Below are 26,925 nucleotides of genomic sequence, written 5' to 3' on the forward strand. Positions count from 1 at the left end.
TAATTGTATCAGTAGCGTACGGTACAATGATTGCATGCCTGAAAAAGTGTAATCAAGACAACAAGTGTTGCTACAATTCATTTTCTGCTCTAGAGCTCGGAAAAACCTGCATTCAGCTTGTGCCTCTGCCATATACTGCCTGTACCACTGCCAGGACGTCTTTGTAGGTGAAAATCTAATCCAGTTGTCACTGGCAAAATTTCCACTGAGCAGCACAGAGAAAGATTTTAATTCTCAATCTTCATGTTACCCACCTAGTAAATAAAGAGGATGCTTCTCTTCTCCTAGTCCATCTGTCTGTGCTTTGTTTATTTGTTTAGACTAAAATCCCTTTGGACAAAGACTTGCTAATTTTGCCTCTTCTGTAAAATTAACTTCAGTAATAACCTGTCCAAGTCAAGTAACATCAGCATGTGGCAGCCCAAACTTCTGTAATATAGGTTTCTAAAAATCAAGGAGGCTCACTAATGGGTAAAAAATGCAACTTAGCAATTTGTCAGATGCTTACAGGACCACTCTGTGGGGAGCCAGTGGTCCTGTCTTACAGTTATTCCAGCAGTGCTTTTCCCACAGTTTTGCCATCAGCACTATTTGGGGTGCCCAGAAAAAATAAAGATGTTTCCCTGAAGTTTACTGTGAACTTAAGAGCAGCTCAGCTGCCTGAAATACATAGAACAGTTAGAGCATTCTCTAAAAACTACTCCCACAAAAGTCTGATCACAGCAGCACAACGGATACTTTGCAATGTGGCCATTCTCAGTTGAGCTAGATTAATGTGATTAAGAGTATTACAGATACTCTTAGATAACATCTAGCACAAAGACCCTCAGTCCCAGCCGAGAGCTCTCTGGGTTACAGTGATATAAATAACATTTCAATAATTACTGTGGGAATTAACTAATATTTAGCAATTTTGGTTTTATTACAACACTTCCTCCTTGAAAGCCAAAAATGAAGTGATAGATTCTATAGAAACATTTGATGTTTTTGGAAACCTGACTGTGATTAATGGTAACAGCAAGATCTTTTGAAAGAAAAATGTGATTAAATGTCATAGCAAGTTTACAGGAAAGAGCAGATTTGCAACATTAGCACATTTAAAAAACATTTGTTTTGTTTGTTCTACACATTCAGCAAAAGTTTTAAATATGTAAGTATTGAAAGCATTCTTTTTTTTGTCCAGAACTGCTGGATTTTAAATGATATTTGTAGTCTCTTCTTCAGTGAGACAATTCATTCCACTGGTAAGAGCTTGTATTTCTACAGTCTAGTAATATCTTCTTCTAGTGTGATAGATTTTGTCTTACACTACAGCACAGAGTGAATAATTTTCCATTATAAGTAAGACTGTTTTCTCACTTCAGCAGAAAAAAAAATGCTTAATTTTCATCCCACCAGCATTTAATTCACTTCGGGTCTATTTATTTTTCATTCTAGCTAGTTGAGTAATTCATGCCCATCTGTTTCTCTGCAAATCAAGTGATCATTTTTATTTTTGAAATGTGTTCTTCTTTTTGTATATTGCCATAAATCTTAGAATAATATTTTGCCGACCAATTGACTATTTCCACTTGTTACAGAAGAAATATAAAAAAAGAACACTAAAGAGTTGCCTTCGTACCCATGAGACATAGTTCACAGTAAGTGCAAAAATATTCTTTGGTCACAGCAAAATTGAAAGCAATTGTCCAGAGTACAGGGGTTATGCTGCGCATTCGCACTCAAATATGAGCTCTAGTTTCTAAATACAAACCATATAGCCTCTCAGCTCCAGAAGAATGTGTAAGAACAAGGAATAAAAAAAAATCATATCTTAAGGCCAAATGGAAACATTCTATTTGGATCATGAATAGACAGAGGAAAGAAAAATACCCCAAAAAAGGGAAAGCAAAGTGAAAATAAAGGAAGATGCAGTTATTCAGCAAAAGAGTAAAAATAATGAAATGTTTCTTGTGGGTCAGTTATAAGGGCAAATATTCTTTAGTTTCAGATGAAAATATGAATGTAACTCTAGCCATTGTAGAACATCTTTTTAATCATATATTATATTGTTTTGACCTGACTTGTCCTGGCTCTTGTCTGCATCAGTGGGAAAAGGCTCCTTTCTGCTCTTAGAAGTACTTCTCAGTTTGGGCTCCAGCTGCTGAATAAGAGTGAGATGTCCTTACCTCACTTGCTTCATGCGAGGCACTGTGTGCAGGGAGAGCAATGTGGGAGGGACCAGAGCAGCTACCAGGTATAGATGTTAGTGATAATAAGCTATAACAGAAGACACAGCCTAGCCGTTGGCTGTTTAGCTCCTGTGCAGTTAAGCTTTCTCGTTTCAAACTAACAGAAAAATCAGTTGTTTTAATGAGACGCTGCAAAGAATATCACATGCTGGTGAACAGGTCTCTTGGTAGGAGGCCACCACTTCATTGTCCTTCCATAAATATGAAGAATATAAAGGGGGTCTGCTCCCAGCCCTCACTCTCATTCAGGAATAAGCTATCCGCTCCCTAGATTTGTGTTTTTTACTGCGGAGCTCCTGGTGGAAAGCCAAAGAATCATTCCTTAACAACTTTAAGATATACTGTAAGTCCTGTTTGCTTCAACAGGCTTAGCTTTGTCTGTTTTGAGGTACCTTCACTTTGTTTTCTGCCCCACCCTTCCAAGGGTATGAGAAATAAAATCATACTGTTTCTTCTTTTGGCTGGCTGGTAGGTAGTTCCCCCCTTTCCCTCCTCATTTTCTTTGGTATGCATTGACCAATTTCAGCCCTATTTGGCAGATAGTTAGAGATCAAATATGACAAATGTCTACATGCACTCTGAAATCTAGAGACTGAGTAAAGGGGAGAGACCCTACTGGTGCTTCCTCTTAAGTAAAGGCAGAGAGAATTCAATGCTACCCGTTTAGCAGCATCTAACTGGTCCATCAGCGGGCGTACACTGACTGGCCAGTTAGCATGCATATTTTACCAGGCTACATAGCTAAAAGCCAAAAAATATCTAGAAATCAGGAGACAAATTAGCTTGCAATATAGGCCTTCCTGCTATTAGGTAAGCAAGGCCCAGAAAGCCAGCCATTAACACATTTCAGGAACAAACCCAAGCATTCTTACTCAAAGGGATTGCAGTAACCTCAAACAAAACAATCACCTTTTATTTCCCCTGTTCAGACTGATCAATCCAGCACTAAAGTTTGAACCTTTTATGTTGTGTGACTAAATTTTACTTGGCTCATTGCTTTTCCATTTAGATTTCATAGCTTGATTGTCCACTGACTTAAACTGTGTAACTACATTGCTTTTTAATTTACATAGATTCAAACTAAGAATGGAGAAGAGCAGAACAAGAAATGCTTTTCCAGTCTTGCAGAATCCTCAGCCTTCCCCCACACCCTACCTGACTGAAACTGAGTTTTTTTGAAAACCTTCAGAGAAAAATAAAACACAGTTCATGCTGGAATAGCCCAGTGATGAGGGGTTCATACAGCATCTGCATTATCTGCTGAAGATCCAGAGTAATTAATTTAGATGGATGCAGAGTGAAGTTTTAGTAGTCAATGAATGCTTGATCTTTAATATACAGTGCGTCTACACACGCTGTACATACACATACACACAGAAACATATACATATATGTATTGATCATTTATTTGTGTGATGTGTGACACAGAAAAATCTGCAAAGAGTGACTTTACAGCCCTGCCAGCAGGAGCAAGCTTTGTATTTTTCAGATTTTTTATATATACTTACATTACATATATGTACATGTGCATATATAAATATACATAAATGTCTATAAAAAATCTGAAAATATTGTCTTGCTTGCAAGGATGATTATGGAAAAACTAAGTCAAAGTGAAGCTTTTGCATGTAGCTGTCAGTGCAATGAGGTTGGATGCATGTTCACATAAGCCATCAGTGAAGCTACAGGGCTGGGACAGGTCTAATCCTGGCAGTGATAGTGTTTTCCTGTTTGTGTTGGTGGACTATTTTGTTTTTCCAGGTAATCTGCCAGACTAACTGAATTACAGGATGAGAAGGTGACTGCCTGTCTGAGTTTGTCCACTGTCATAGCAGACTGTTACAGTCTTTGGTTGGATTCCTCAGCTAAAAGGGAAAGCAACACAGAACAATTAGACAGAGTTGTATTCCTACTGAGTCGTACTGATGAGCAGATAAGCTGCTGCATTATGCATATGTCCTTTAATAGACTAAATAATTAAACAATAGGTGGACATCTCCTTAGAGTTTAAGATCATTAAGCAAATTTACTTGGAAGCATTCCTGGTCTTGTGGAATTATTGTTATTAGATTTAATAGTCTCACAAGATGATGTGGGCCGTCAGCTTCTTGCCTGATGCAGTTCAAGTGATGGGCTTCATGCTGTGCCATTTGAAGTTAAGTCATTTTACTACTTGTCATGATTTTTTTCCACATGCAAATATTCCATTCCCAGCACTGTGTGTACATGGTATCTCAGTGCTGGGAAGCATCCATGTTATCTGCCTTTCAGTAAACACCTCTTATTCACCACCAATTCACTTGGCAAGTAAATAGTACAAAAGAGCTCCAAAGCAGTTGATCAGAAGAGTGGCCTTTGCCTATTTCCTATTCCTGGGTAACAGTCATCAGTCAAATGTATAGGTATGACTTCTCTACACAAGGAATAAAAGGAAGCCAAGTGTATGGACTAACTCTATTAAAGATTACACTGTTTCTCTTGAAACAGGGGTCAGATTATAATGAAATAATCACACTTTAGCTACAAAATGACAGTATTCTATGCAGTGTTTTAACAATTTAGGTTTTTTTCTCTCCCATCAGTACTCATTTCATGCTCAGCTGGAACTTGGCTATGACCCACCTTTATACCATGATGAAGGAAGAGCAGTGTGGTTGAATCTCCAGCTGTCTGCACAAAACCTCCTTAACCTCTGACATAGTGATTACTGCTGATCATCGAGAAAGCTCCAGACACATATGAATGCCACACGCAGCAAGTGTATTTTCATGTTACCTCATGTGATGGGGAAGCACAGAAGACTGAGAAGTTCATAATGGAGTCTGTAGTTTAACACAGATCTACACAGAGAAACCAAAAAATCTAATAGAATTCATAAGGTATTCAAAAATTGATAGAGAACCTTCTCCAAACGATCACATATGGTTTACAATATCTGCTTTGTGGCAATAGAGCCATAGCAAATATAGAAATGTGGGTGGTTACAGTTCCAACATGAAAAGTTCTGTTTCCTAAGGTTCCACCCATCAAGAAGTAATTGGGACCACAAGCATTTGTATGGCATTTTAAGTGGCAGCATTTCTCACTGCCTTATCTGTAGGGGCACTGGTAGCTATTTTCCTTCCCCTTCGTTGCATTCACAGACTTTGCGCCTCTCTTCAGTTGATTAGCATTTTGAATTTTGCCACAAGATCATTCTGTTTCTATAGCGATCTTGGCACCAATAGTGTAGGCTCATTTCATATCACTCATGGTTTACTTACGTTAATGAATGCATTATTTTCAACTGCATTTCTTTCATTCCTGCATCATGTAGGTCATTATATTTACATGCAGCCAATGAGACCAACAAAAGTTTTTAAAATTGCTAGAATATTTAGAACAGTCTGACAAACTGTACTATGTTCCTGCCTATTAATGTGCCATTATGTTGGGAAAACAGAGCATAAGTAAATACTAATTAAGAAAATAGGTAGAAAAAATGAAGATTTTCAATACAGCACTCAGAAACAAAAATCTAAAAATATAGAAGTGAAAAAGTCCGGGCACGCTAGTTTTACAGAGACAGAAGTATTGAGTCCTAAAAGCAACACAACAGCTTAAAAGAACACATAAAAAAAAAAGGCTAAGAAAGTATACATAAAATCTGCTATTCCTGCTTAGTCGAGATTCTGGCTATTATTTACTGTAACATGTTTATAGTGCAGGACAAATCTCATGTGCTGATCTGCCTTTTAAGAAGGCAGCTGTAAACCAGATAAATGAGCTTTTCTAATTCTATGTACTGAAAACACTTTCAAATTGTCTACAGCAATCCGTGTTTCTAGCTTTCAGCAACCACTATAACGATTTTTTGCTCTCTTGGATTATGAGTATGTGATGAGTATGTTTTTTCCCAGCAAGGAGGGAATCTGAAAGAATTTGTCACTGAATGGGACAGCTAGTAGATAAAGACAAAAATTTCCCTAGAAATGATCTATTGTTCTCTTAATACGAGTAATCCAAAATGCACTGATATAGCTTAGTTATGACAGAGTATAAAACTAGGGATCATGTCCAGACAGTCTGTTTAGATATGTTTGACTTTCTCTGATTTTAATAAATCATGTTTTCAATAAAAGTATTGGAATTCTAGATCATATTGAGGTAAAGATTTGCAATGAAAATGCAAACAAACAGTAACTGTTTCCATTTAAAAGGAGGAGAACAAGAAAAATGTGAAGTCATGTACAAAGGATGGGTAGATATGAGTGCAAGTGTATTCCTTAATGATTACTGTGCTCTACTTTTCAATAACATGCATGAGGAAAAAAAAAAAGCATGGCTAATAGAAATCAGTTTGCAGGAACAGAAACTGAGGTGCAGCCACTGAGTGTCAGGTTTCTATCATTTCAGTTAACATGGATCCATGAAATCAACCTGAAACCTCAGAGAAGGTTATTTGACTTTGAACCTGAGTCCATGTCTAGCCCTGCCACAAATGCTACCAACTGTTTTATTGAAAGTACATTCATTAGAAACAGACTTAAGGACGTCACAAAGCCTTTCCCTAACAACATCTCTAACGGGAGATGTGGCGGACAGATGAGTGAACTTTTGCCTTAAACATTTCTTGGTACATAAGGTGCAAGCAAACCATAACCCCAAACAAGCCATCTGTTCCCGGCGGGAACAGGACTGAGCTGCTGCGACCCCCGAAATGGTCTCCCTGCAACCATTCAGGACACACCAAGCCTGCGCTGAACCAGACCATGATCGGGCAGAGACTTTGGGACCTGGACTGTAAATTACTGCTGCTTAGCACAACTTCTATAAAACTTGCTTAGCATGAGTAGCTAAATTTGCTGAAGCCTTAGGCCGCACTCCCTAGTCCAGTGAGAAAGGGCCCCAGAGCTGGTGCAGGCAGGAAAGACAAGGGGGTTACCAACAGTTTGCATTCCCATGCTTCACGCTCCGGGAGGAAGGATGTCAAGGCATTGAAGTGAGGCCCGCTTGGGCACCGGGACCCTGGGGAGCAGAGCCTCCTCTCGCTGCGGAAACAATGCTGATTGGGGGGTCTCGGCTATCTTGGGGTCCAGATCATATTCCCTTTGTCTGGACCTTGGGAAATAACACCTACCGTCACTGCTGGGGAAGTAATAAATTGTCAGGGCTTTGAGAGATAAGGGCAAGACCCAAAGAATGAAAACGCATCTGTCAGCAGAAACCACAACGGTAAACAACCTACCTAGAGACCCAATAAGGAGCAGGAGACCCCAGACCTAAATATTACTATTGGTCTGAACTACTGCATGAAGGGTGGAGAGCTTAAGATTGGAAAGTATAATTGCCCAGGGATTTCTTTGTTTGGGGTCCCTCTTCGGAGGCACCCAACTCGAGCTGTAACTACTGCACACATGTCATTACAATTTATTTATTTAATTTGCCTTGATTTGGCTCCGAACTTTTCAGCGGGAACCTAGGGTCGGACCCTGCTCGAGTTGTAATTACTGCACGCGCTTCACTAAAATTTACACCCAGGGTGAAGAGGACCAACAGGACACCGCTGGATCCACGGGTGGTGATATTCCTTTCTCTCTTTCTCTCTCTCTCTCTTTTTCTCTCTCTCCTCCCCTTCGCTTTTCCCCACCTTTTCTCCCCACTCCGTGGAAAATAAAGTTAAAAGGTTGTATGATATGTGACTGGTTTTAGCGTCTTAATCTCGTCCTTGGGATTGTAACGAACCCCCCCCGATATTGGATCGGGACAGGAGAAAACCGACTTCTTTTAGCATTTTCAGGCCAGGGACCAGCCACCATTTGCATTTGTGCTTCTCTCAGTTCTTGGAACAAGTGGTATCTTTCATGTTGCAATCTTGCTGGCTAAATTCCATGCAGGAATGGTTCTTTTTGTTAAATAGTAACGTAACCTTCAGCAAAGCTATAAGAAAAAGTGAAATAGAGGGGACAAGTGGGTTAAGCTCTTATTACCCAGCACTACAGAACACTAAATTAGAATTTTTGATATGCTTTTTTTTAAATAGGTCAGTGAAAAATACTGTACTGGGCTTAAACAAATTGTAGGCTGGGGTCAGCTCCTCAGCTGATGTGCATTGGCGCTGTTTTGTTCCTTTGGCTGTTCTCTTTCTACATCAGCCAAGAATCTGGTCTCCAGCAAACACCAAATTTTATTATGTTATCTCTGACAAAGTTCAAAAACACAAAAGAGGGTAAAACTGCTCTACACCTAGAACAACTGTGTGTGTTCACATCCTCTAAAGTGCATATCCAGAAAGAGGGAGAGAGGCTTCAGAATCTTAAATTGAGACCTGCAAAACGCCCTGCTATTCCTGACTATTCTCCAGAATGACTGGTTTCCTAAGTGTAAGTTCCTAACCCAAGCTGGCTGATTCTCCTGTTGGCACGAGCTAGGTCCCTAGCTTGTATAGCACTGTGTTACCCAGCTCTCTTTGTGGATCTGGCCCTGAGAGAATACATTGCTTAAGAGGACTGGATTAAGCATAACAATATCACAGAGAGACACTGAACTGGAAAAGAGATGAAGGTCTTAGAGTCTGTAACTGAATACAACAGCTGATTCAGGAAAGCTTCCAATCAAAGAATGAATCATAAAATAAATCTTAGCTATTTCCAGTAAGATGGAAGTAAAGAAGATGATACACTATAGCAAATAAGTAAATCTTGACCTGAGGCCCAGAGTTCACTGTGTCAAATGATTAGGCATGCTACAGAATGATTCGAAGTAATATAGTCACACTCACAAAATGTAAGAGAAATAGAGAACATCAATGCAGACTTCCTTTCTTGTCTAATGCTTTCAAATCAGACAACTGAGAGAAAATACAAACACATAGATCAAACAAATATCAGAAAAAGATGAGGAGGTTTCTGTGAAGATTCATAAGTTTGTAGTAGGTAGTCAAAAATCAGTATTACAAATTAACGAGAATGTGAGTCACAGTTCTTTGTAGGCTGTTCTGTGACTTCTGTCATGTCAACAAATTGTATTGGTCAGGCTCTAATACAGAAACACATCCTGTGCCAGCCCGAAATTTATGGTTGCCATTATGCAGTGCATCCTGAGTTGTCAGAACTAGACAGTGACAGCTTTGAAGGCACTACCAAAGAAAGATCTCTGCTCACTAATAGAAATATATTCCATGTGACAAACATTTGAGCAATATGATTTTATCAACATATGCATTCTTACTCATTGCAAAATTAAAACATATTAGTTTTCTTTTCAAGAAGACTAATTTATTTGCTACATTTGTCTGCCTGGAGCATCACTTTGTGGAACCATCTTTTCAATTACTGATTTCCTTAACATACCATTTCATTTAAAAATACAATGACTACTGGTAAAGCACAATCTTTGAAAAACAGTGTCCAAAATGATATTCTTCCAGCTTGCATGGAAGAACGTTTGTCCCTATGAATAATCAAAGGACAGTAATTTTGTCATTTGGATATCCATCAGAATGGGGAATAAAATAGCTGCTCCTCGGACCTTTCTGGTTGGAAGCAGTAAAGGAGAAAAGAAAAACAGCCAGTGGCCTCAGCAGCTGGGCAGTTTCATTTTGGAGCTAAGAATTGCTACAGCTGCGAAATTTTCATGCCTCCTGCCCCCATTTGATCAAAATTAATGCACTGAATGTCTGGAGTCTTCACTGTTTACTGGAAAAAGGCAGGTTCAGATTTTTTTTCCTGATTTTTATCAATTTGTTGCTTGACAGTTCTGCTTCCTACCATGCTACATGGGCATCTGAAGCAGCCCAGTACCAGCCTGACTAATGTTCCAATTTCTGAAGCATCCTGAGACAATTTCTCAGACATCCATATTCATGACAGTTTACTGCTGTGTATCCATCCAAAGAGAGGTGACTCAGGGAACAGTGAAGGGAGCTTTATCCTCTACCCTGTCTCTCATCTCCATGTGGGCCAAGGCAAAGTGCTCCCTGTCTGATTTTGTTGCATTTCACACTCCCTCTGCACAAATGCGAAGGCGTATGAGATGTGGGAGAAAGCCCCCTTGCGCGTACAGAGCTTTTCAGCAACACAGCCTCTCTCTAGTGTCTCTTTGGTCCTCTCCTATCTACAGCATCAACTCTTTTCCTCAATAGGAAAATAATAAGCCCTTTTTCCTGCAGCAATTTTTTAAAGTCTCATCATTTCTTTCTCTAATGTTCTTATTACTCAGTTCATTGTGCTGAGAGATTAATTTACTTGCTTTGGTGTTGGTTACATTTTGTCACTGTCACTACATGGGAGTTTCCAACATGCTGCCAGATAGGTTTCCACCCTTGGCAATGACTTGCTTTAATCTGAATTCCATTTTTCTTTCCCCTGACCAGAGTCTCTTCCTGACTGCCCCAGTACACTTCAGTAAGTATAACCTGTCTCGCGTAATGGATGAATACACCCTTAAAACTGGAAGGGAAATGTCTCATTGTGCTGGGGGCGACTAGCTAGGTAGGGAGTGCTAATGAAGGAAGAGCAACTACCCTTATCTCAACTCCCCCTTCTCATACATATGAGACTATTCTGTGTCCGGTGCCACGAAGGATGTGACAAAATTTACCTCAAGGGCAAAACTCCCAGGCCAGAACTACCAGACCGAATCTCGTCTCTTTCGCAAGACTGAATCTGCAGAGTTGTTTATTTCTGCTTCTGTTTTGCCACATGCAGATACTATGAACGTTTTTATTTTATAGTTTTCACATTCAGATTCTAAGCTTTTTTTTTGCTCAGCCACTGACCTAAGCTACTCAAAATAAGGTGTTGGTAAAGATCAGTCTAAAGCTAGATGCCCTAATCTAGGGAACAAGCAAAGCACTATTATATTTTAGTCCAGAACATTCAAACAGCTTACTGTTTCCATATTGCTGCTCAAACTCCCTTGCTGCAATTACAAAAAAAGCAGCACAATAAAAGGAAAATATTAAGATTGGCACAGTCAGTCACCTTTGAAAAATTTGACGAATTCTGAACTTTCTGCAGATTAATAACGCTTGTCCACGAGAATGCAAAACGACTTCTCCTGTGACATGTCTAATTGCCTATTTTCAGACCCTTCCATGGAAAAGCCCCATGACAATAATTAATACCTAATGGTATAAACACCATTGCTTTTGTCGTTGCCTAGCAACCAAGGCAGGGTAGGCCTGCCAGCTTCCCAAGGGGGCCGCGCGTTCGCTGGAGAGGGATCACTTCCGACCAAGGTGGGTGAGAGGCAGCTTTGTTCTAAGCCTGCTGCTGTGTTCAGGCTGTTTCTAGAGTCGTCTCAGGAAAACAAATCTCCCCAAGACATTGCATATCTTAAAAGCCTTTTCAACAGCTAAAAGGAAGCAAAATGCTGTACGTGGTAGTTTTTTATACTTTGAGAAATCATTTATGATCAGAAATACAACCACCATCCGACTGCTATCTTCCAGTAATAATGTCATGTTTCCAAAGGAAGTGTTTCTGTGGGTTCGCTTCTACTTCTGATAGGAATCATCTCCTCTGCCTGACTGGGCTGCTTTTTGTAAAATAAACTTTTTTTTTTTTGACAAACCATAAATTGAATTTAAAAGAGGAGTTTCATTGTGAAGTTCCTTTATACAAATACTGTTATATCTCGGTGGTATGTATAGTATAGAGTAAAACAAATTTCACTGAAATGCAGCCTTTCCCAGCTGTGAAAGCATTCCTTTCTGATACTGCCATTTTTTTAAGTACCAGTTCACTTCCAGTGCAATCTCTTTATATTGGCACAGGGACATCTAAATCTCATTTCATTCAATCTATATATTTATTCAGATGGTCACTTCAATAAGGACAAGAGGCTGGAAATCAGTATTCTAAAGCTTCCCTTCTCTGCTACGGCTCCTGAGCTGTTCTGTGGTTCTTAGCAAGTCACTGAGCTTTTTTTCTTCTTCTTTGTTTTCTTGCATCAAAATATCTGGCCAAATATCCTCAGAGTCAAAAAGATACTGTGATGCAGCTACAATGTTGTTTGAAAACCCTAAAGGGAAGGTCATCAATAGCAAGATGTATTTACTTTTGTCATCAATATTGCGGAATTTAGCTAGCTTTCCTCTAACACATTCAGCACCAGATGAATAGAAAGGGTACAGCCAAAATTCTTACTTTAAAATTAATCATTTTATTAGCAGAATGGTGTAATATGGTTGCCAGAAGCCTGGAGATTAGGCTAACTGATCAGCAATCTTGTCCTGTGTTTCCGTCAATCATATGTTGTAGTTATTTTAAAATAACAAAGATCAAATAATACTTAAATATTCCTCATTCCAAATCCATTGACTTTCCTTTCTTCCTGCCTTTGCCCTGCAGCAAGATTATATAGTGTTTTGAGATGTTGTGTAAAATCATTATATTGACATGGATTTCTGATTGCACCAGATCTTCTGTAGAGCTTTGATTATATATTCATGACGGGTCTTCAAACCTGTAAGGAAACTGTCAAGGTGCAGAAGGCAAGAGAGTTGCCAGCATCCATTGAAGGCTGATGGAACTTGGGAGCCTAAACACTCTTTTTTTGGTTTTGCAACACAACTACTTCATACTCATTTTTCGTATTTCATTCCCACTTACTTCCCAATAACTGACACATTGGGGACCAAATTCTCATACTAAGTGACAGCGTAAAACATCACAGTTCTGGGGTACATGAGAAGCAAAATTCTAACGAAACATAATCTTATGATACCCAGAATTTAAACAGTGCAGCTGAGGCAAAATCCAGAATGCCTGGTTTTAAGATTCCATTGCAGTTGTATATTGAAAGATGCTTAACGGGACAGAGTAGTCAGGGTTATCTTGCTTCTCTTCATTGCTTTTCCTCTGTCTCACTTGTATATAAATAAGTGAATTTTGCACACATAGTGAATGCCACATGAATTATAATTTCACTTTTTTTACTCATAATTTCACCATGAAAATCTTTTTTACTGTAATTTTTTTTTCTGATTATAGCTGACATATAACATTCATCATCACTTGTGCTACCTATAAACTTGAATCAGAGACCTACATACCAGTTGTCTATCTTTATTTCAGGCCACTAAGGGTCTCAGTAATAAGTTCAAATTAATTTATTGTATGGAATACGCATACCCTCAGATCTCTGTCCTTTGACAGAATTATTTTTCAAGTTTGAAGGTATAAATAAACAGTGACATTGCAATGGTAGAATTTCATCAGTGAAGAAGTAAGTGCATCATTTTCCAGAAGCAAGAAAACTCGCTCCTTTATCCCAGCAAATGCCTGTTTTCCAGGAGGGAGTTAACTCCTCAGCACCATGACTTCTGTTCGGTGTCAGCAACACAAGAACTAATTCTCCTGTTTCAGAGGTGGAGCTAACAACCTATTGAAGTAGTTTTGTTTCACTAGCAAGGGAATTTCTCCCTCATGGAGCATTTCAATATAAACAACATTTCATTACCAAGTCGCTACACAGAGGTTTTATCCAAATGCTAAGGTAGTTACCACCTTAGTGAGAGGGATTCTTCTCGGCAATGAATGGATTAACTTATCTTGAGATTTTATTTCTACAATTACAGAATAAAGTTTCTTTTGAAGCTCTTTCATGCAATGAATGCCTGCATCCAGTATTGCACTTGCACAGGGAGCCCCGGGAGTGATCGTTCGGCTCCAGCAGAGAGGACAGCCTCCACTGTGTGGAGTACCATTTCCATTCCAGACGAGTTTCTTCTAAGATACAGTGGTTCCATTCTGGCAGTGGTACAGCTTCATCGCTACAGGGGGGGATTTAGCTATCCAATTTTGTTCATAGGATGTCAGTGGCATAAGAAAATTTCCAAATTATCCTTTCGCATAATGAACAGGGAGAAATGCTGAAACAGTGGGGATAGCAATCAGTGGATGCTTTCTCAGAAAAAGAGAAGAGGTTCTGCAATAAAATGATTTGTCAATCACTGAAAAAAATTAATTTCACGGTGTGGTGATTTGTAGGCTAAGAGTTAAATTCCAAAATGAGGTAGTATACTTCCCAACACTGCAGATCACTGCATAATTCCTGCCAGTGAAGGAAAAAACTCTTCCAAGTCTGGCAGTTTGAGTACAAATTCCCCTGCCTGTTGCCACTACAGTGAATATGATCACAGCAGCATGCATTTTTCCTACATCCAGAAAAAAATGTGTTTTTTGCCTGGAAGTGCTGATGCTTGTAAAAGGAGATTAGTCATCATGTCAGCTCATGAAAACTGGCTCTAAGAATTCTTGATTCCTGGACTTTTATTTCTTCAGTTAACTTTCACTTGTGGATCTACTTCATAATCCTTTCTGGTACCCAGTCTTCATGAGAAGATGAGTGAGAGTGAGAAATGATAGGGGTTTTCTTTCTTCTGAACATTTTCAAATATTTTCAGTCTGAAAACTGTAACTCTTCTATACTTTTCAGGAATTTAAAATGCTGTACCGCCTTTTTTGTCTTGACAGCAAATGTGGATAGCTCATCTTCTTCCCATAGTGAAACAGAAACAAAAACAGGAATCCAGCTATATCAGAAATTACAGCAGAGACTTGAAATATATTGATCGCTTAATAGAAGCTTGTAGATTTCGAGGCCAGGAAGATCAGTGTGTGATCTCTTCTTTTGCATAACACAGACTATAAGACTTCTCTAAAATAAATGCTGTTTCAAATCCAAAGACGACACCCATTTTTAGGCTCTGGATTCTATTCTGAGCTCAGATTTCTAGAAGTTAAGCATAGAAAACTGTCTAGTTTTAGGTGTTTAGGACTCCAGCTGGATCTAGCCTTCCCTCTTCATGTGTTAAAATGAAGTCTTATTCAGAATCCTCCTGCTCAAGGTAAAGTTCCTGAATTGTCACTTGTAATTTTTAGATATTTCCAGGATGTTTTAGCATTGGCAGAATGAGATTTTGTGTCATTCACGGTAAAGCCACGGTGATAGCAGTTTTCTTTTTCTATATAAAAGATGCTTGTCATTTTGTTCCTTAGTATGATGGGAGGTTTGCAGTAGACACTATCTAATACTTCATTTTATGCTTTAAACATTAAAATACAATTCATAAACATTCAAATAACTTGTTTCTGAGATGTCAGTAATGCTGACACACAAAATACCATTTTTGATAGAGTGCTTTCCCTTCTTTTTCTCCACTTGTGCCTTTCTAATCATATTATAGCCAGTTTTCAGCATTCCAATCATGTGAATCATATCACTGGGTTATAGTAATACCCAGCACTGTTGAATTTATGCTTATAAATCAATAATTCCAATACTTTTTATTTATTATCTATGCTCCTTGTGCATAGTCAATTACAGCATCTCTTCTATTGATGGCAACTGGAGAGTCCATTTTGCTCTTAACAGTGTAATTTTATATCTCCTTTTCACCTTCCCTTTTCATGGTAGTTTAACATCCTCAGAAACAGCCAACATGCCTTGTAGAATACTGATTCTCTTTCTGTTGAATTTCACCCAGACTATAGAGTGCCATCTTCCAAAGAAAGCAAACCCTTCTTCACAAAACCCAAGCTAATGGTTCACTACCAGAATCTTCTGTATTGCTCACTAATCTCCAAGACCAAAGTTCCCCGAAGGGGTGATCAGTGCAGTATCTGGATTATGCTGTATACGTGGGCTTGTTAAGTCCTAGATGAGGGTGACAGCAGAAATGCCTTAAATAGCACTGGGGTGACCTCTGAAAAGATTGTAATGATACAACAATTACTTACTTTTTTCAGGTACCTAATTTTCCATAAAAATTTACCTTTTGGCTTCAATGTCTCCTGCTTGCTTTAAACTCAGACACAGGTTTGTCTTTAAAAAAGGCTGAATAAAATACCCTTTTGCTAATTTTTGTTTTATAAAAATAGTCAGTAACAACGTGGCAAGGCCTCAATACACTATATGATTTAGATGCAAAGCAATTTGCTTTCCTGCCAGTGTAAAGCCAAGCCATACCTTTTCTATCACAGCAGTTGCGTGTTAATGGAGGGAATGAGTGCGCTGCTCGGTACAGCAGCTGCTTCCTGTAAGGTGTGGACGTTCCACCTTTGCCTGTCAGTTCTCTAATCATAGGAAAGAAACACATTGAAAGCTCGGTTGTAGGGACTACTCCTAGGCTTAGCCTTTCCTTTCTGTCACTCAATCCCAGTAAAGCTGGAGTAGCAGAGAAAGAGTTAATTATTTTCAGTTTGCCAGCTACATGCTACTATTAAAATAGGGAGCACCTTCCTCTGAGAAAAGCACCTCCTTTGCCTCAATGTAGTGACAAAATAATTTGTCTGTAAAAGCATAAGCGATTTCTCCTCCAGCAAAGCTCGAACTTGGCCATGTGTTAGAGACGTTTTACTCTGTATACTACAGCCATAGCGATGACAGTGCATTATGGGAGCAGTCACCAAGTCATGCTGGCCATCTCTCCGAACCCATATAGTATATGTGTAGATGCTATATTTTTGAGAGCATAAAGCCAATCCTGAAAGAGAGGATAAAAGTAGCATAAACAGCCAGAGAATAAGTAACACATTACCCAGCGATGCAGTGTTAACAATCAAGTGGAGAATATTTCCCACTTTAGAGATGGTCCTGAGTCTGAAGGAGTTCTTCATGCAGCAAAACCTCAGATGTTTGCACCCAGCCACCATCATGGACAGTGCAGTAATGACTACTATCCAGCATAAGAATCTGCTCACAGTAGTGATTAGTAATATCTAATATGGATTTTAGTGCTCTCACACCACCAATAAGCCTTGTTGCTGTCATTAGGGAGGAAAAAGTTAAGAAACACAAACACCCAGTAGAGCCTCATACAATTACAAAAATCAATAATATTTTCAAAATGTTGTGATGATTAATTTAGTGGCATAAAGAAGAAATCTAGATCATTCCTCCTTCTAAAGCATGCCTCTGATTTTTTCTGCCACAACAGCAAGTCAAACTACTTCCAACGCTTGGATGATGTGCTGGATGTTAGTTGTATGGGGGCGGGCTTTTAGCTGAAGTCTTGCTGGTCCATCTATCCCATTAATTTTTGTTGGCTGAGATCTGAGACTTACACCCCCTTTCCTCTCAGAAAGAATTTCTAAAAAAGAATTTCTAAATTTATCTTCAGATGAGGAAAGAGAGATCAATTCTCAAGCCTGAGATAGTAAGCTATGACTAATCTAATATTCATTGTTATTTTGATAAATGTTCTCTTGGTAATTGATAAAATATCAGCTAAACCTCAGAGTTTATGGTCTCAGCAGAGCAAGAGATAAATAGTGCAGCCTTTGCCACATCACTCATGTGATGTGGATGGACTTAAAAAGTAGCACTTACATAGGATGTTCTGTGAATGCTTTGTACTAGCTCAGTTAGAAAGACAGTCTAGTAACTGTGATGGTCAGCAGATGATTCTAACAAAAGTTAAACACCAGGGAAATACTGGAAATGATAAGGGTAGATAGGAATCAATAAGAGAAAAGATATTCTCAAACCAGTTCAAAACACTATAGTGTTTAAAACCCATTTGGAGAGGAGTAAGTATGACAAAGTGCATAGGATATAAGTGATTTTTCATTAAGCTGAGAAGCTTAATGGCAAAGCACCACATACTCCTAGAACTTTATATAAATGATAAGTAGTACTTTGCCATCAATAAAGTAAGCAAGCAACAATTTTTATTAAAAACCAATTAAATGGTATTAGAGTTTGAGGAACTGAGAAAAATGAGTTGGTTTAGGCTCTGTGCCATCAATGCCATTTCTCAACTTCAGCAGTGGAAGGGATGTGAGCACACAATACAGTTACAAAAAGTGTAAAACTTGAACAGGAAGAGAGTTAGGTGGTTTTTATGGAGAAAAAAAAAAGAATGCATTTATTTGTTTGGAGTTTATGTGTACTGTAACAGAGCCTATATACTGAATTCTGTCCACTCTGTTCAGTGAACATTTCCACTATAGTTGAAGTTCATTCTACTAATTTCTCATTGTTTTGCCTTTCCCCCATAAAAGGGGAAAGTTCATGCATGTTTTTAGTTATATCCTTAGGTACTGCATGCTTGGAGGAACATTTGCTGTCTTTAATCAAGGGAAGGTGCTGGCCCCTTTCGGTCTGGTCTCAGTGCCAAGGGAATGGAGTATAGACAGAGATCTGAAGCAGCCTAGTACAGGTGGAGACAGGCAAGGCTCAGCAGGACCTGTCACTGGGAAAAGTTGTATGTGACTGTAGAATAAATAATGTCCTGGATTCTGTTTATAACAGATTTGAGTTGGTCCTAGAAGAGGGTACATTCAGATTTGGTTTTGGCATATAGCTAACTAGCTGGGGTCCCAGAGCGGGAGAAGAGCAGCACCGTGGGGAACATCCCTTCAAGCAGATGGTGTAGCACCAACTCGCGCTGCTGGGGGATGTGTGGTTTAGCCTATGTGGTAGCGAGGGAAGCACAAGCTAAACCTTCCTCTGGAGGAGTTAAAGCAGACTTTGATGCAGGTGCTGCTCTGGAAAGACGAAGGGCAGTGCCAGGCCAGGGTGGGCTCTGGGTCTGGCACAGGAAGGTTTTAACCTGGCCCCCGAGTGCTAGGCCTGGATTAAGGTCCACGGTAGTGCAGGCTTGCAGGCCAGCCTGGCTTGAAAATACACACGTAAACAAGGTCTGTCAACAGCCATGTCCTCCCCCTGCCCCTCCACAGGAGGTCTGAAGAGAGAGGTGCTCTTCCCAGTACACTCCCTGTGTCAGCACCACCAGAAAGAACAAGGTATTGGTAAAGAGGTCCCCTTCCCTAATGCACTTCAGCTGGTTTAAGGATCTAACTGGGCAGGTAAGCCAAGCCCACTGCAAAAGCTTTTTTTTCCCCCTTATTCCTTTCTTTTCATTCCGCTACTTCCCAGCGCAGGGGCGGGGGACGGGAGAGGTGTGGAGGGGGCCTGGGCAGCGCGGGGCCTGGGCACTCCCCTCCGCCACCGCTGCGTGCGGGCAGCCCGCGGCGGGGTCCCGCTTCCCCCCCTCCGCCTGCCTCCGGGCCGGATGGTGGCGGCGGGGGAAGGAGGAGGAAAGGAAACCCGAGCGCCTCTGGACGGCAGTCGCCCAACTCCGGGCGTCGTTCGCCGCGGCCGGCAGGCAAGGAGACCGGGCTCCGGCAGCCCTCGCTGCGAGGCGCGGCGCCGCAGGGGTTAAGCGCCCCGCTCCCGGCTGGCTTGGTGCCGGCGGGGAGGGGGTTAAGCGCCTGGCGGCGGCGGCGGCTGCCACTCGGCTCCGCTCCGCGCCGGAGCCGTTACAGCGGGAAGATGGCGACGGAAGGCGCGAGCGGCGAGCCGGGCTCTGGCGGCCAGGAGGACTCGGCGGCCACGGCAGCGGTAACCGGCTCTGCGGGCGCGGGGCTTAGACCCAGCCGGGGCGAGGAGGCTTCGTGTGGGGACGGAACGAAGCAGCGCTTGGAGACCTGCCTCCCCCGCTCCCTCCCTCCGCCCTCCTTCTCCCCTGGGGCGGGACGGGGCTCGGCTGCGGCGGGTCCGCCGCAGCCGAGCCCCGTCCCGCCCCGGGGGAGAAGAGAGAGGGGCGCGGCGGCGGCGGCGCGGTCCTCTCCTGCCGCCCCGCTTCTCCCCGAGCCCCCTGCGGGCTCCCCCCATTGTTCCCTCCCGCTGCCCCGACGCGGGGTGGGCGAGGAGCGCGGCTCCCGCGGGGGGCACGGAGGCGGCTGCGAAGGGCGCTGGCCGGGCAGGGTGGCGGGGCGACGGGGAGGGCGAGGCGCCCGCGGGGCCGCGCCGTCCGCTCCGCGTCTCGCCTTGCTCCCGCGCCGCTCGCCACAGTGAGGGGCGCTGCACCCCTCCGCTCCGGGCGGGCTGAGGCGGTGACAGCGCCCGGGGCGGTGGGAGCTGTCAGCCCGCGGCGGGGGAAACGCTGAGCTTAACCCTTGCCGGGCGGCCGAGCCCGCAGCAGCGGGCGTTCCTTCACTCTCCGTTCTCCCCTCCCTGTTCCGCTCCGTGGTGGCTCCCAGAGCCGGGGCAGCGCCCCTTCGCCGCCCGCCCGGCGTGTGGGGATGGGCACGGCGTGGCTGGCCGGGCCCGGCGGCCCTCGCCGCGCCAGCGCTGTGCCTTAGGACCAGAGCTGCTTCCCCGCTTAGAAAAACCCAGCACCCGCGGAGAAAACTCGCGTATGTCTTTCCCCGCAGGTGCTGAGATACCTTGGGAGAAGGCAGACACAATGTGGTGCCAGTCAGTGTAAACTGAGCGGAGTCTTTCCTGCTCTGCTTAAATTTGCAAGCGATAAGGCTTCTTTCTGCTGCTCCTCACATAATCCCTCTGCAGGAGAGCAGAAGTACCCTCCTCGAGTGTCCGGCTCGCTTTGTTCGTCCTGCCCTCTCACCTGTCCGGTGGACCTGAACAGTGTAGAGCAATTGCAGATCCATCTCCCTCGTGCTCTTCCTTATGCAAGGAAGAGCCTCCAAGATCTGCTGTAGTCACATCTTGTGGTATTTGCTTGTGGGTTGTCTGGTGTTAATCAGCTTGTGTTAATAGTCCAGTTGACAGTTACTGGTGAGAACTGGATGGGAAAGTCCACTATCAGGCTGTGTTCTCTAGGGTTGTAGATGCTTTTCATTGTAGCGAAATGCATTGTTTAGGATAATAAAATAATAAAATCCAATCTTACATTGGATCGTTTCTGAAGGTAATGGCCCAAGAAGGGAGGATGGTACTAGTTTCTGTGAAATCGAGGGTATTGTTAATGTTTGTTTTGTCTTCTTTCGAACAGGCGCTAGCGATTCTCTGAAATCGTGTTCTAACTGTGCTTTAAATTTCACGCTGTTGTCCTAGAAATTGAGTTTTACTTAAAAAAAAGAAAAAGTAATCCTTACGTAGTGAATATTTATAACATCACTGTCTTTAAAAAGGACTTAACTGTGGTATAAATGAATATTAAGGTAAAAATTCATAAAAGCAAAATATTTAATACTTTGAAAATGAATTTTGAGCAAAATTTATTTGTAATGTAGCTTTTTTTAGTATATTTGTATTATTATTAAGTTTTAGTTTTAAGAACTCAGAACAGTAGCTCATAAACAAGTAATTATCTAATGTTGCACTTTTAGGCAATGCAGCGTAAGCCACTCCTGCAATTTGATGATCTCATTGTCTAAGGTAGAAGTGGTAGCTCTACAATGCACACTGTTTCTAAAAATATTTTTAAAAACTAAAGAGATACTAGAAAGTAACCTCTGTGTTCCTCTATAACTGAAGTTGTAACCAAGTTATTAGAGCAATAACAAAATATTTTTAAAATGATGTCTTTTATTTTTAATTTGCCTGCAGTCCTTAAATATTTAATATTCCTTGTCATCTTTTTTTCCCTGCTGGTATAAACTTTGAATTTTTGGTTTCCTTTTATTTCTTGTATGAGCAAGTAAAAAGAACTCTCCTACACAATGAAAAAGTTTTAAAAAAATATTTGTACGATACTGTAGTGTTCTTCTTGAAGGAGTATTATGAAGACCTTATTTTCTGTCTTAGACGCAAGATACAAAATTATGAATTGAACCATCTTACTTACTGTCAGGATTACAGTAAGCATCCAGGTGACTATTTGTAAGTCACACTAAACTTCAAGTTATAATGAAATACTGTATTTTCAGTACAGTTTTAGGTTTGTCATTTTTTAATTCTCAGAACTCTGAATGCACAAACAGTGCAGTGAAAAACTGTGGAAATGATGATTTGTCATAGTAATATATTATTGTGTAAAATACTATGGTGTAAGTAGGAGGTATGTAACAGTAGACAGTACAGTAGGATTTCCTCATACTAAATACTATTATGATTACATCTTGGTACACTATCAGCAGCATCACTGGAAAAAAAGGCTTTTTTTTTGCTGCTTTTAGAATCATTGTAGAAAAGGATAAAAAATGACCCCTCCTTTTTTTATATTCACCAGGGAATTTAACTAAAAAAAATCTAGGGAATTTGACTAAAAAAGTGCAGTGTGTTCTATACGGTGTTACATTCAGGAGCGAAACCAACAGTCTTGTCATTCTGAGTTTCCTTTGATAAAGTACAGCAGTTGGTAAGCTCACCACTTCTTTTCCACAGAAATACTGGTATTTTTACAGTGGCAGGAGCAACAAGGAAAAATGGCATGGGACTGAGTCTGGTCCTCTTTCATACCTACCCTGATTGCACTGAAGCCAGTGGAATTGTATTGGTGCAATATAAACCAGAATCGAGGGCAAAAGTGTGTGTCTTTCAGGATATCTTTGAATGACTTCCATCTGTATAATATCTACTGATAATGAATATACAATAGCAGGAAATAATCCAACTTGACATTTTTTTTATTGAAACATTGAGCACCAACCTGCAGTGCGCAGAGGTCTGGACTGTCAGGTGTTACAGCTTCAGTGAAACGAAGGCTATGAAAAGCCTGTTCTGTCAAACAGAATTTGTTAAAATTGTTCAGTAAAAACAATCTTTCCCTTGGATTTTGCTTGACCAGTGATTGAAAGCATAAATGATAGTTTCCTCTAAGAGATGGTACCTTCTGCCTTCTGTAAAGCTGTACGTAAAGAGAATATTTGTAGACTGGAATTTTGACTTCTCCGAAGTCAGTCAGAATTTCGCTACTGACTTCATCAGTCAGAATTTCATTGGGAGTTGATGTGCACATATTTGAAATGATCAGTTGCTAATGTATATTCAAGAAGCAAGAAAGTTTTGTTTCTTGAAGTGATTCTCTGTATCATTGCACTACTTGCAGTGGTAAGTAATGGGAGAGATGGAATGTAATTTATGAAATATTAGGCCTACAGTTTATAACATACTTGTATGTTATTACTTGTCCCACAGCAACCCAAAAGTTGCACTTGGGAGAATATTGTCTGTGTTAATTGGATTAAAAATTGATAACAAAATAAATGGAGAGACATTCCATGACACTTTGTGGTGGCATTTTGTAGGTTTGTATGCTTAGTTTGGTATATTCAGGATCTATCGATCTGCAAGGATGCTTGTAGTAGAATTGCCGCTCTGGTCAACACTGTATAGTGGAATGCTGAATAACGATTTGGTCAGATCAATTATACGGGCTGACTTAGATGAGTTGGTAAGCTTCTTGTCTGAAAAATGTTACAAGTAACAGAAAATGAGGCCATAACCCTTGAGAGCAAAGACTGTATTTTTTACTGGGGACTACATCCTGGGAAATGGTCTCTTGCAAAAGGGCATTGGCTAACTAGCATGATCCTAACATGATACAAGTTCTTGGTGTACTCTTACCATTCAGAGAAGTGGTTTTCATCTAGTGAGATGAGCAACACTGTGGAGGTGTTCCAACATTCAAGTGAAATGTGGAGAGAGCAGCAGTTCTGTCTGTTGGAGTCCTGCTGCTGCTTTATACCTCCTCCATAATGAGAAACTAGACTCCATCCATCTTGCAATAATATGCTTAATGCCTTGCTATACAACCTCCTTTCTGCCCCTTCTCCCATCACCCCAACCTACAGCATTGCCTCTCCCGTGTGTTCTCGTCCCTGACCTGCAGCACAGCCTCTCTTCCCTTGTTGTGAAGGTCCAGGAGAATGAAAAAAAGAAAGCCACTAAATGTAATCTGCTTTGTAAACATTTCTTTCTCTTCCAAATGTGCGCTTGTCACACCGTCTGTCATTAAAGATGAAGTGCAAGGGGCAATGCTGTGAGTCAGTTGTGTGGAAGCAGCATGGAGGAGCAGATCTGTAAGATGCAGTATGTCCTGCTCTTTTCTTTTTCCCAACCAGCTGAACTTGACTGGTGTAAGCATGGGGGAGAAAGGCTTTGTTTTGATATCAGAGGTGTTATAAGGAGATAGGAATAGAAATGGAAATGAAGAAATTGGAAGGAGAAGGCGGCACTCGGAGTTTAGGAAGACAGCAGTCTGAGGTCTGCATCCACAGCCACCCCTTCCAAAAAAAAGGAGCAATTGATTACGGAACCTTTGTAATACTTGAATATGTAAACAGGAAGGTGTCAGGTAGGCTTAGGTAAGAGATATTGCCTCTGTGGTGTGTGAATTGAAGTTCTGGGGTCTTGATTTTGGTTCTACACAGTGTAAGGTTTAAAATTTTGAAGGAGTTGAAAACAGCTCTAAGGATAACTTCACGAATGTGTACCTATGTGTGGATCTGATCAGATACTATTTGCCTTAGAAGTAACTTACTTGAAATTGACTTTCTGAACAGAAAAAGCCTGTTAAATTTAAGTAATAGTATAAGCATGGTTGCTGGAAAGTTGTGAGTCTGAATCCATAAAAGGACTTGGGTACTTAACTCATACTGAAATCAAAGATACCTAAATACATTTGGGTGTTCATAGTTTGCAAATACGTTTTAGCAGTTATGATACTATCTGGATATGTATAAAGCTCAGTGTCTTACTAATTTTGTGCTTTTGGGTTTTTCTTGGCTTTTAAAATAAATTTCTCAACTTTTAGTTATATTTACAATTAATACTACAGCTGTTAAAAGTTTTACTGCTAGCCCAAGCCAAAAAGCTGCAGCAGGTAAACAAAATCTTCCCAAACTTAAAAAAGAAACATAAAAAGAAAACAATGGAAAGCAAGGGAGCTGCACTTGGGGAAGATGAGAGCAGAATAAGCAAGTAACTTCATGTGGTGAACAATCCAATAAAAGTCAGTGGACTAATGGATGTGCATAATTAAATGCATGTTAAGTTCCCTCATGGTCCTTAGATATGATTGTATTAAATTTTATGTAAGTTCTGAAAGTTATCCTTAGATGATATTCTCTGCAGCAAGAAACCTCAAGCAAGACCTGATACTAGTTATTCTAACTCAGTGGTTCTAAAACTTTTTAGGCTTTACTGTTTTTTTTTTCTATGCTTGCACCTCTTTTACCCATGTCCAAGTACATTGACTTAAATAAAAGACAACATAAACTAAATGTTGAGAGCAAAAAATGACGTTGTCTCTGGAGTCTCCATGTATGTCATTATGGACATTATGACACTATGGACATTATAATCTCTTCTTTCAGTACTCTGAGCACTTGCAGAGTTTTCTGTATTAGAAAAGGATTGGGATTCATTTGACCACTTGCCTATGTTTACATTGAGCTAGTTCTTCAGACTTCCTTTTAGAGTCAGTGGAAAGAAAGAAGTGGTTATGATCTGTTTTATAAAACAGAATGGTCTGTTTTCGAAATCTACTTTAGGATGAACAGAATAGTGAACTTCTACTTTTGAGTGAAGTGATTAGACAGGTGACTCTTAGAGGTACAAGACTTTTGAATTTAGGTGTTTACATGTATGCACGGTATTTAGTATCCCATTACAGTCAGTGTAATGAATACCGTTGGTGGAGCCTTGAACAAATATTCTGGTGGCTGGTCAGCTGGATAGCGTTCTTGGCTGTTTTGACTAGGCTAAATAGCTCTTCCTTGGCAATAATGGGAGATTAGGCACCTCGTTCACATACTGACAGCTAACTTCTGGGTGTCTTAATCCTTGCCTGAGGGCTCCCTTTAGTAGTCCACATATAAGTGTTAACAGCATTTGAGATGCTCTAGGGTACCCCAGTTGGCCACCTACTACCAATCCAGATGGCATGGATGATTGTCCTATGTCCTGTGTCATATATGCCTGTCCTGAAAAGATCTCTCTGATCCCCAGGACTTCTCAAATTGCACTGGATACCTAAGTGTGGGCAACTGAAGGGAACTAGTCAAAACAGATGTTTATGCTTGATCAGATGAATTCTACTTGGGGAACATGCTCAATTTTGTAAAATGCGTGAATCAGAGTTTTGTTTCCCTGGTGCAGTGGTTTCGTGGGTCTGATGATAATGCACTGATGACTGTGAGACCATCATGATATTAAAAGTTTACTCTCTACGGCCTAATAAATAGTAGCAAATCATTTTATTTTTAAAACCTCATCTTGGCTTTGTGAATCCTCAAGAGGACTCTTGTGTGTATTTAATGGAGCTCAGTATAAAATATGTAACAAATGTAGATATGCACCTTTCCCTTCTCTTCTGAAAGGACTCTTTTTGACAGCTTTTCCCTATGTGTTTCCTGTACACCATTTTTATACTTCTCCTTTCCCTCCATCTTTCCATCTCAACACTCAGCTATGCTCTGCAGATTTCTTTTTCAAGTCCTGGGTTATGACCCGGCTCCCTCTCTAAAAAGGCTATGTAGCTGCTTTCTGAGCAGGAAGGAGCTTGTTTTCCTTGGTCATTTGTGCTTAATCCACAGCTAACTTGCCTTTTGCCTCTGCCCTGCTTAAAGGAAATTAGAAGGCTGTAACTTTCCTATCTACCTATTCAGACCTCTGCTAGAGGCAGCTGAGTCTGTGACAGCAGCTGTGGTAGCAAGAACTGCGCTCCTAGCTTCCGAAGTGGCCAGTAGTACCTACTGGGCTGGATCAGCAAAGTCAAACTATTGACACTGCCGATCCCTGACAGTAAATTTTTTGGGGGGCGGGGGAAGGGGAATAAATTTAACCCTGAAGACTTTTGCCATCACTGCTCTAAATAGCTATTTAAGTGGGGAAGAGTCCTTTCTGTTCCTTTGCCTCTTGGTGACCCTTCCCTTCAAGAATACGTTCCATGCCCTTTGCATCTTTTCTAAAGGTGATGGAAGGGGGGAAAATGCCTGTCCTGTTTGATGACTGATGTCCTAGCTGAGCCCTTTCTTATTTGGAAGATAGGCTTTTGTTTTCTTTTTGGCTC

General features: G+C 40.9%; 1 protein-coding gene across 1 annotated transcript in view; it reads left to right on the plus strand.

Annotated features, from left to right (window-relative positions):
* Positions 1 to 19,143: 19,143 nt before the first annotated feature.
* CTTNBP2 (cortactin binding protein 2) overlaps positions 19,144 to 26,925 on the plus strand; it is a 94,177-nt gene continuing 86,395 nt past the window's right edge. The window contains 1 exon segment of the mRNA XM_026097351.2: positions 19,144 to 19,565. Coding sequence (XP_025953136.2) covers positions 19,497 to 19,565 — 69 coding nt within the window. The 5' untranslated portion in view covers positions 19,144 to 19,496.

This window comes from Dromaius novaehollandiae, chromosome 1 (genome assembly GCF_036370855.1).
Source record: "Dromaius novaehollandiae isolate bDroNov1 chromosome 1, bDroNov1.hap1, whole genome shotgun sequence".
Classification (NCBI taxonomy): domain Eukaryota; kingdom Metazoa; phylum Chordata; class Aves; order Casuariiformes; family Dromaiidae; genus Dromaius; species Dromaius novaehollandiae.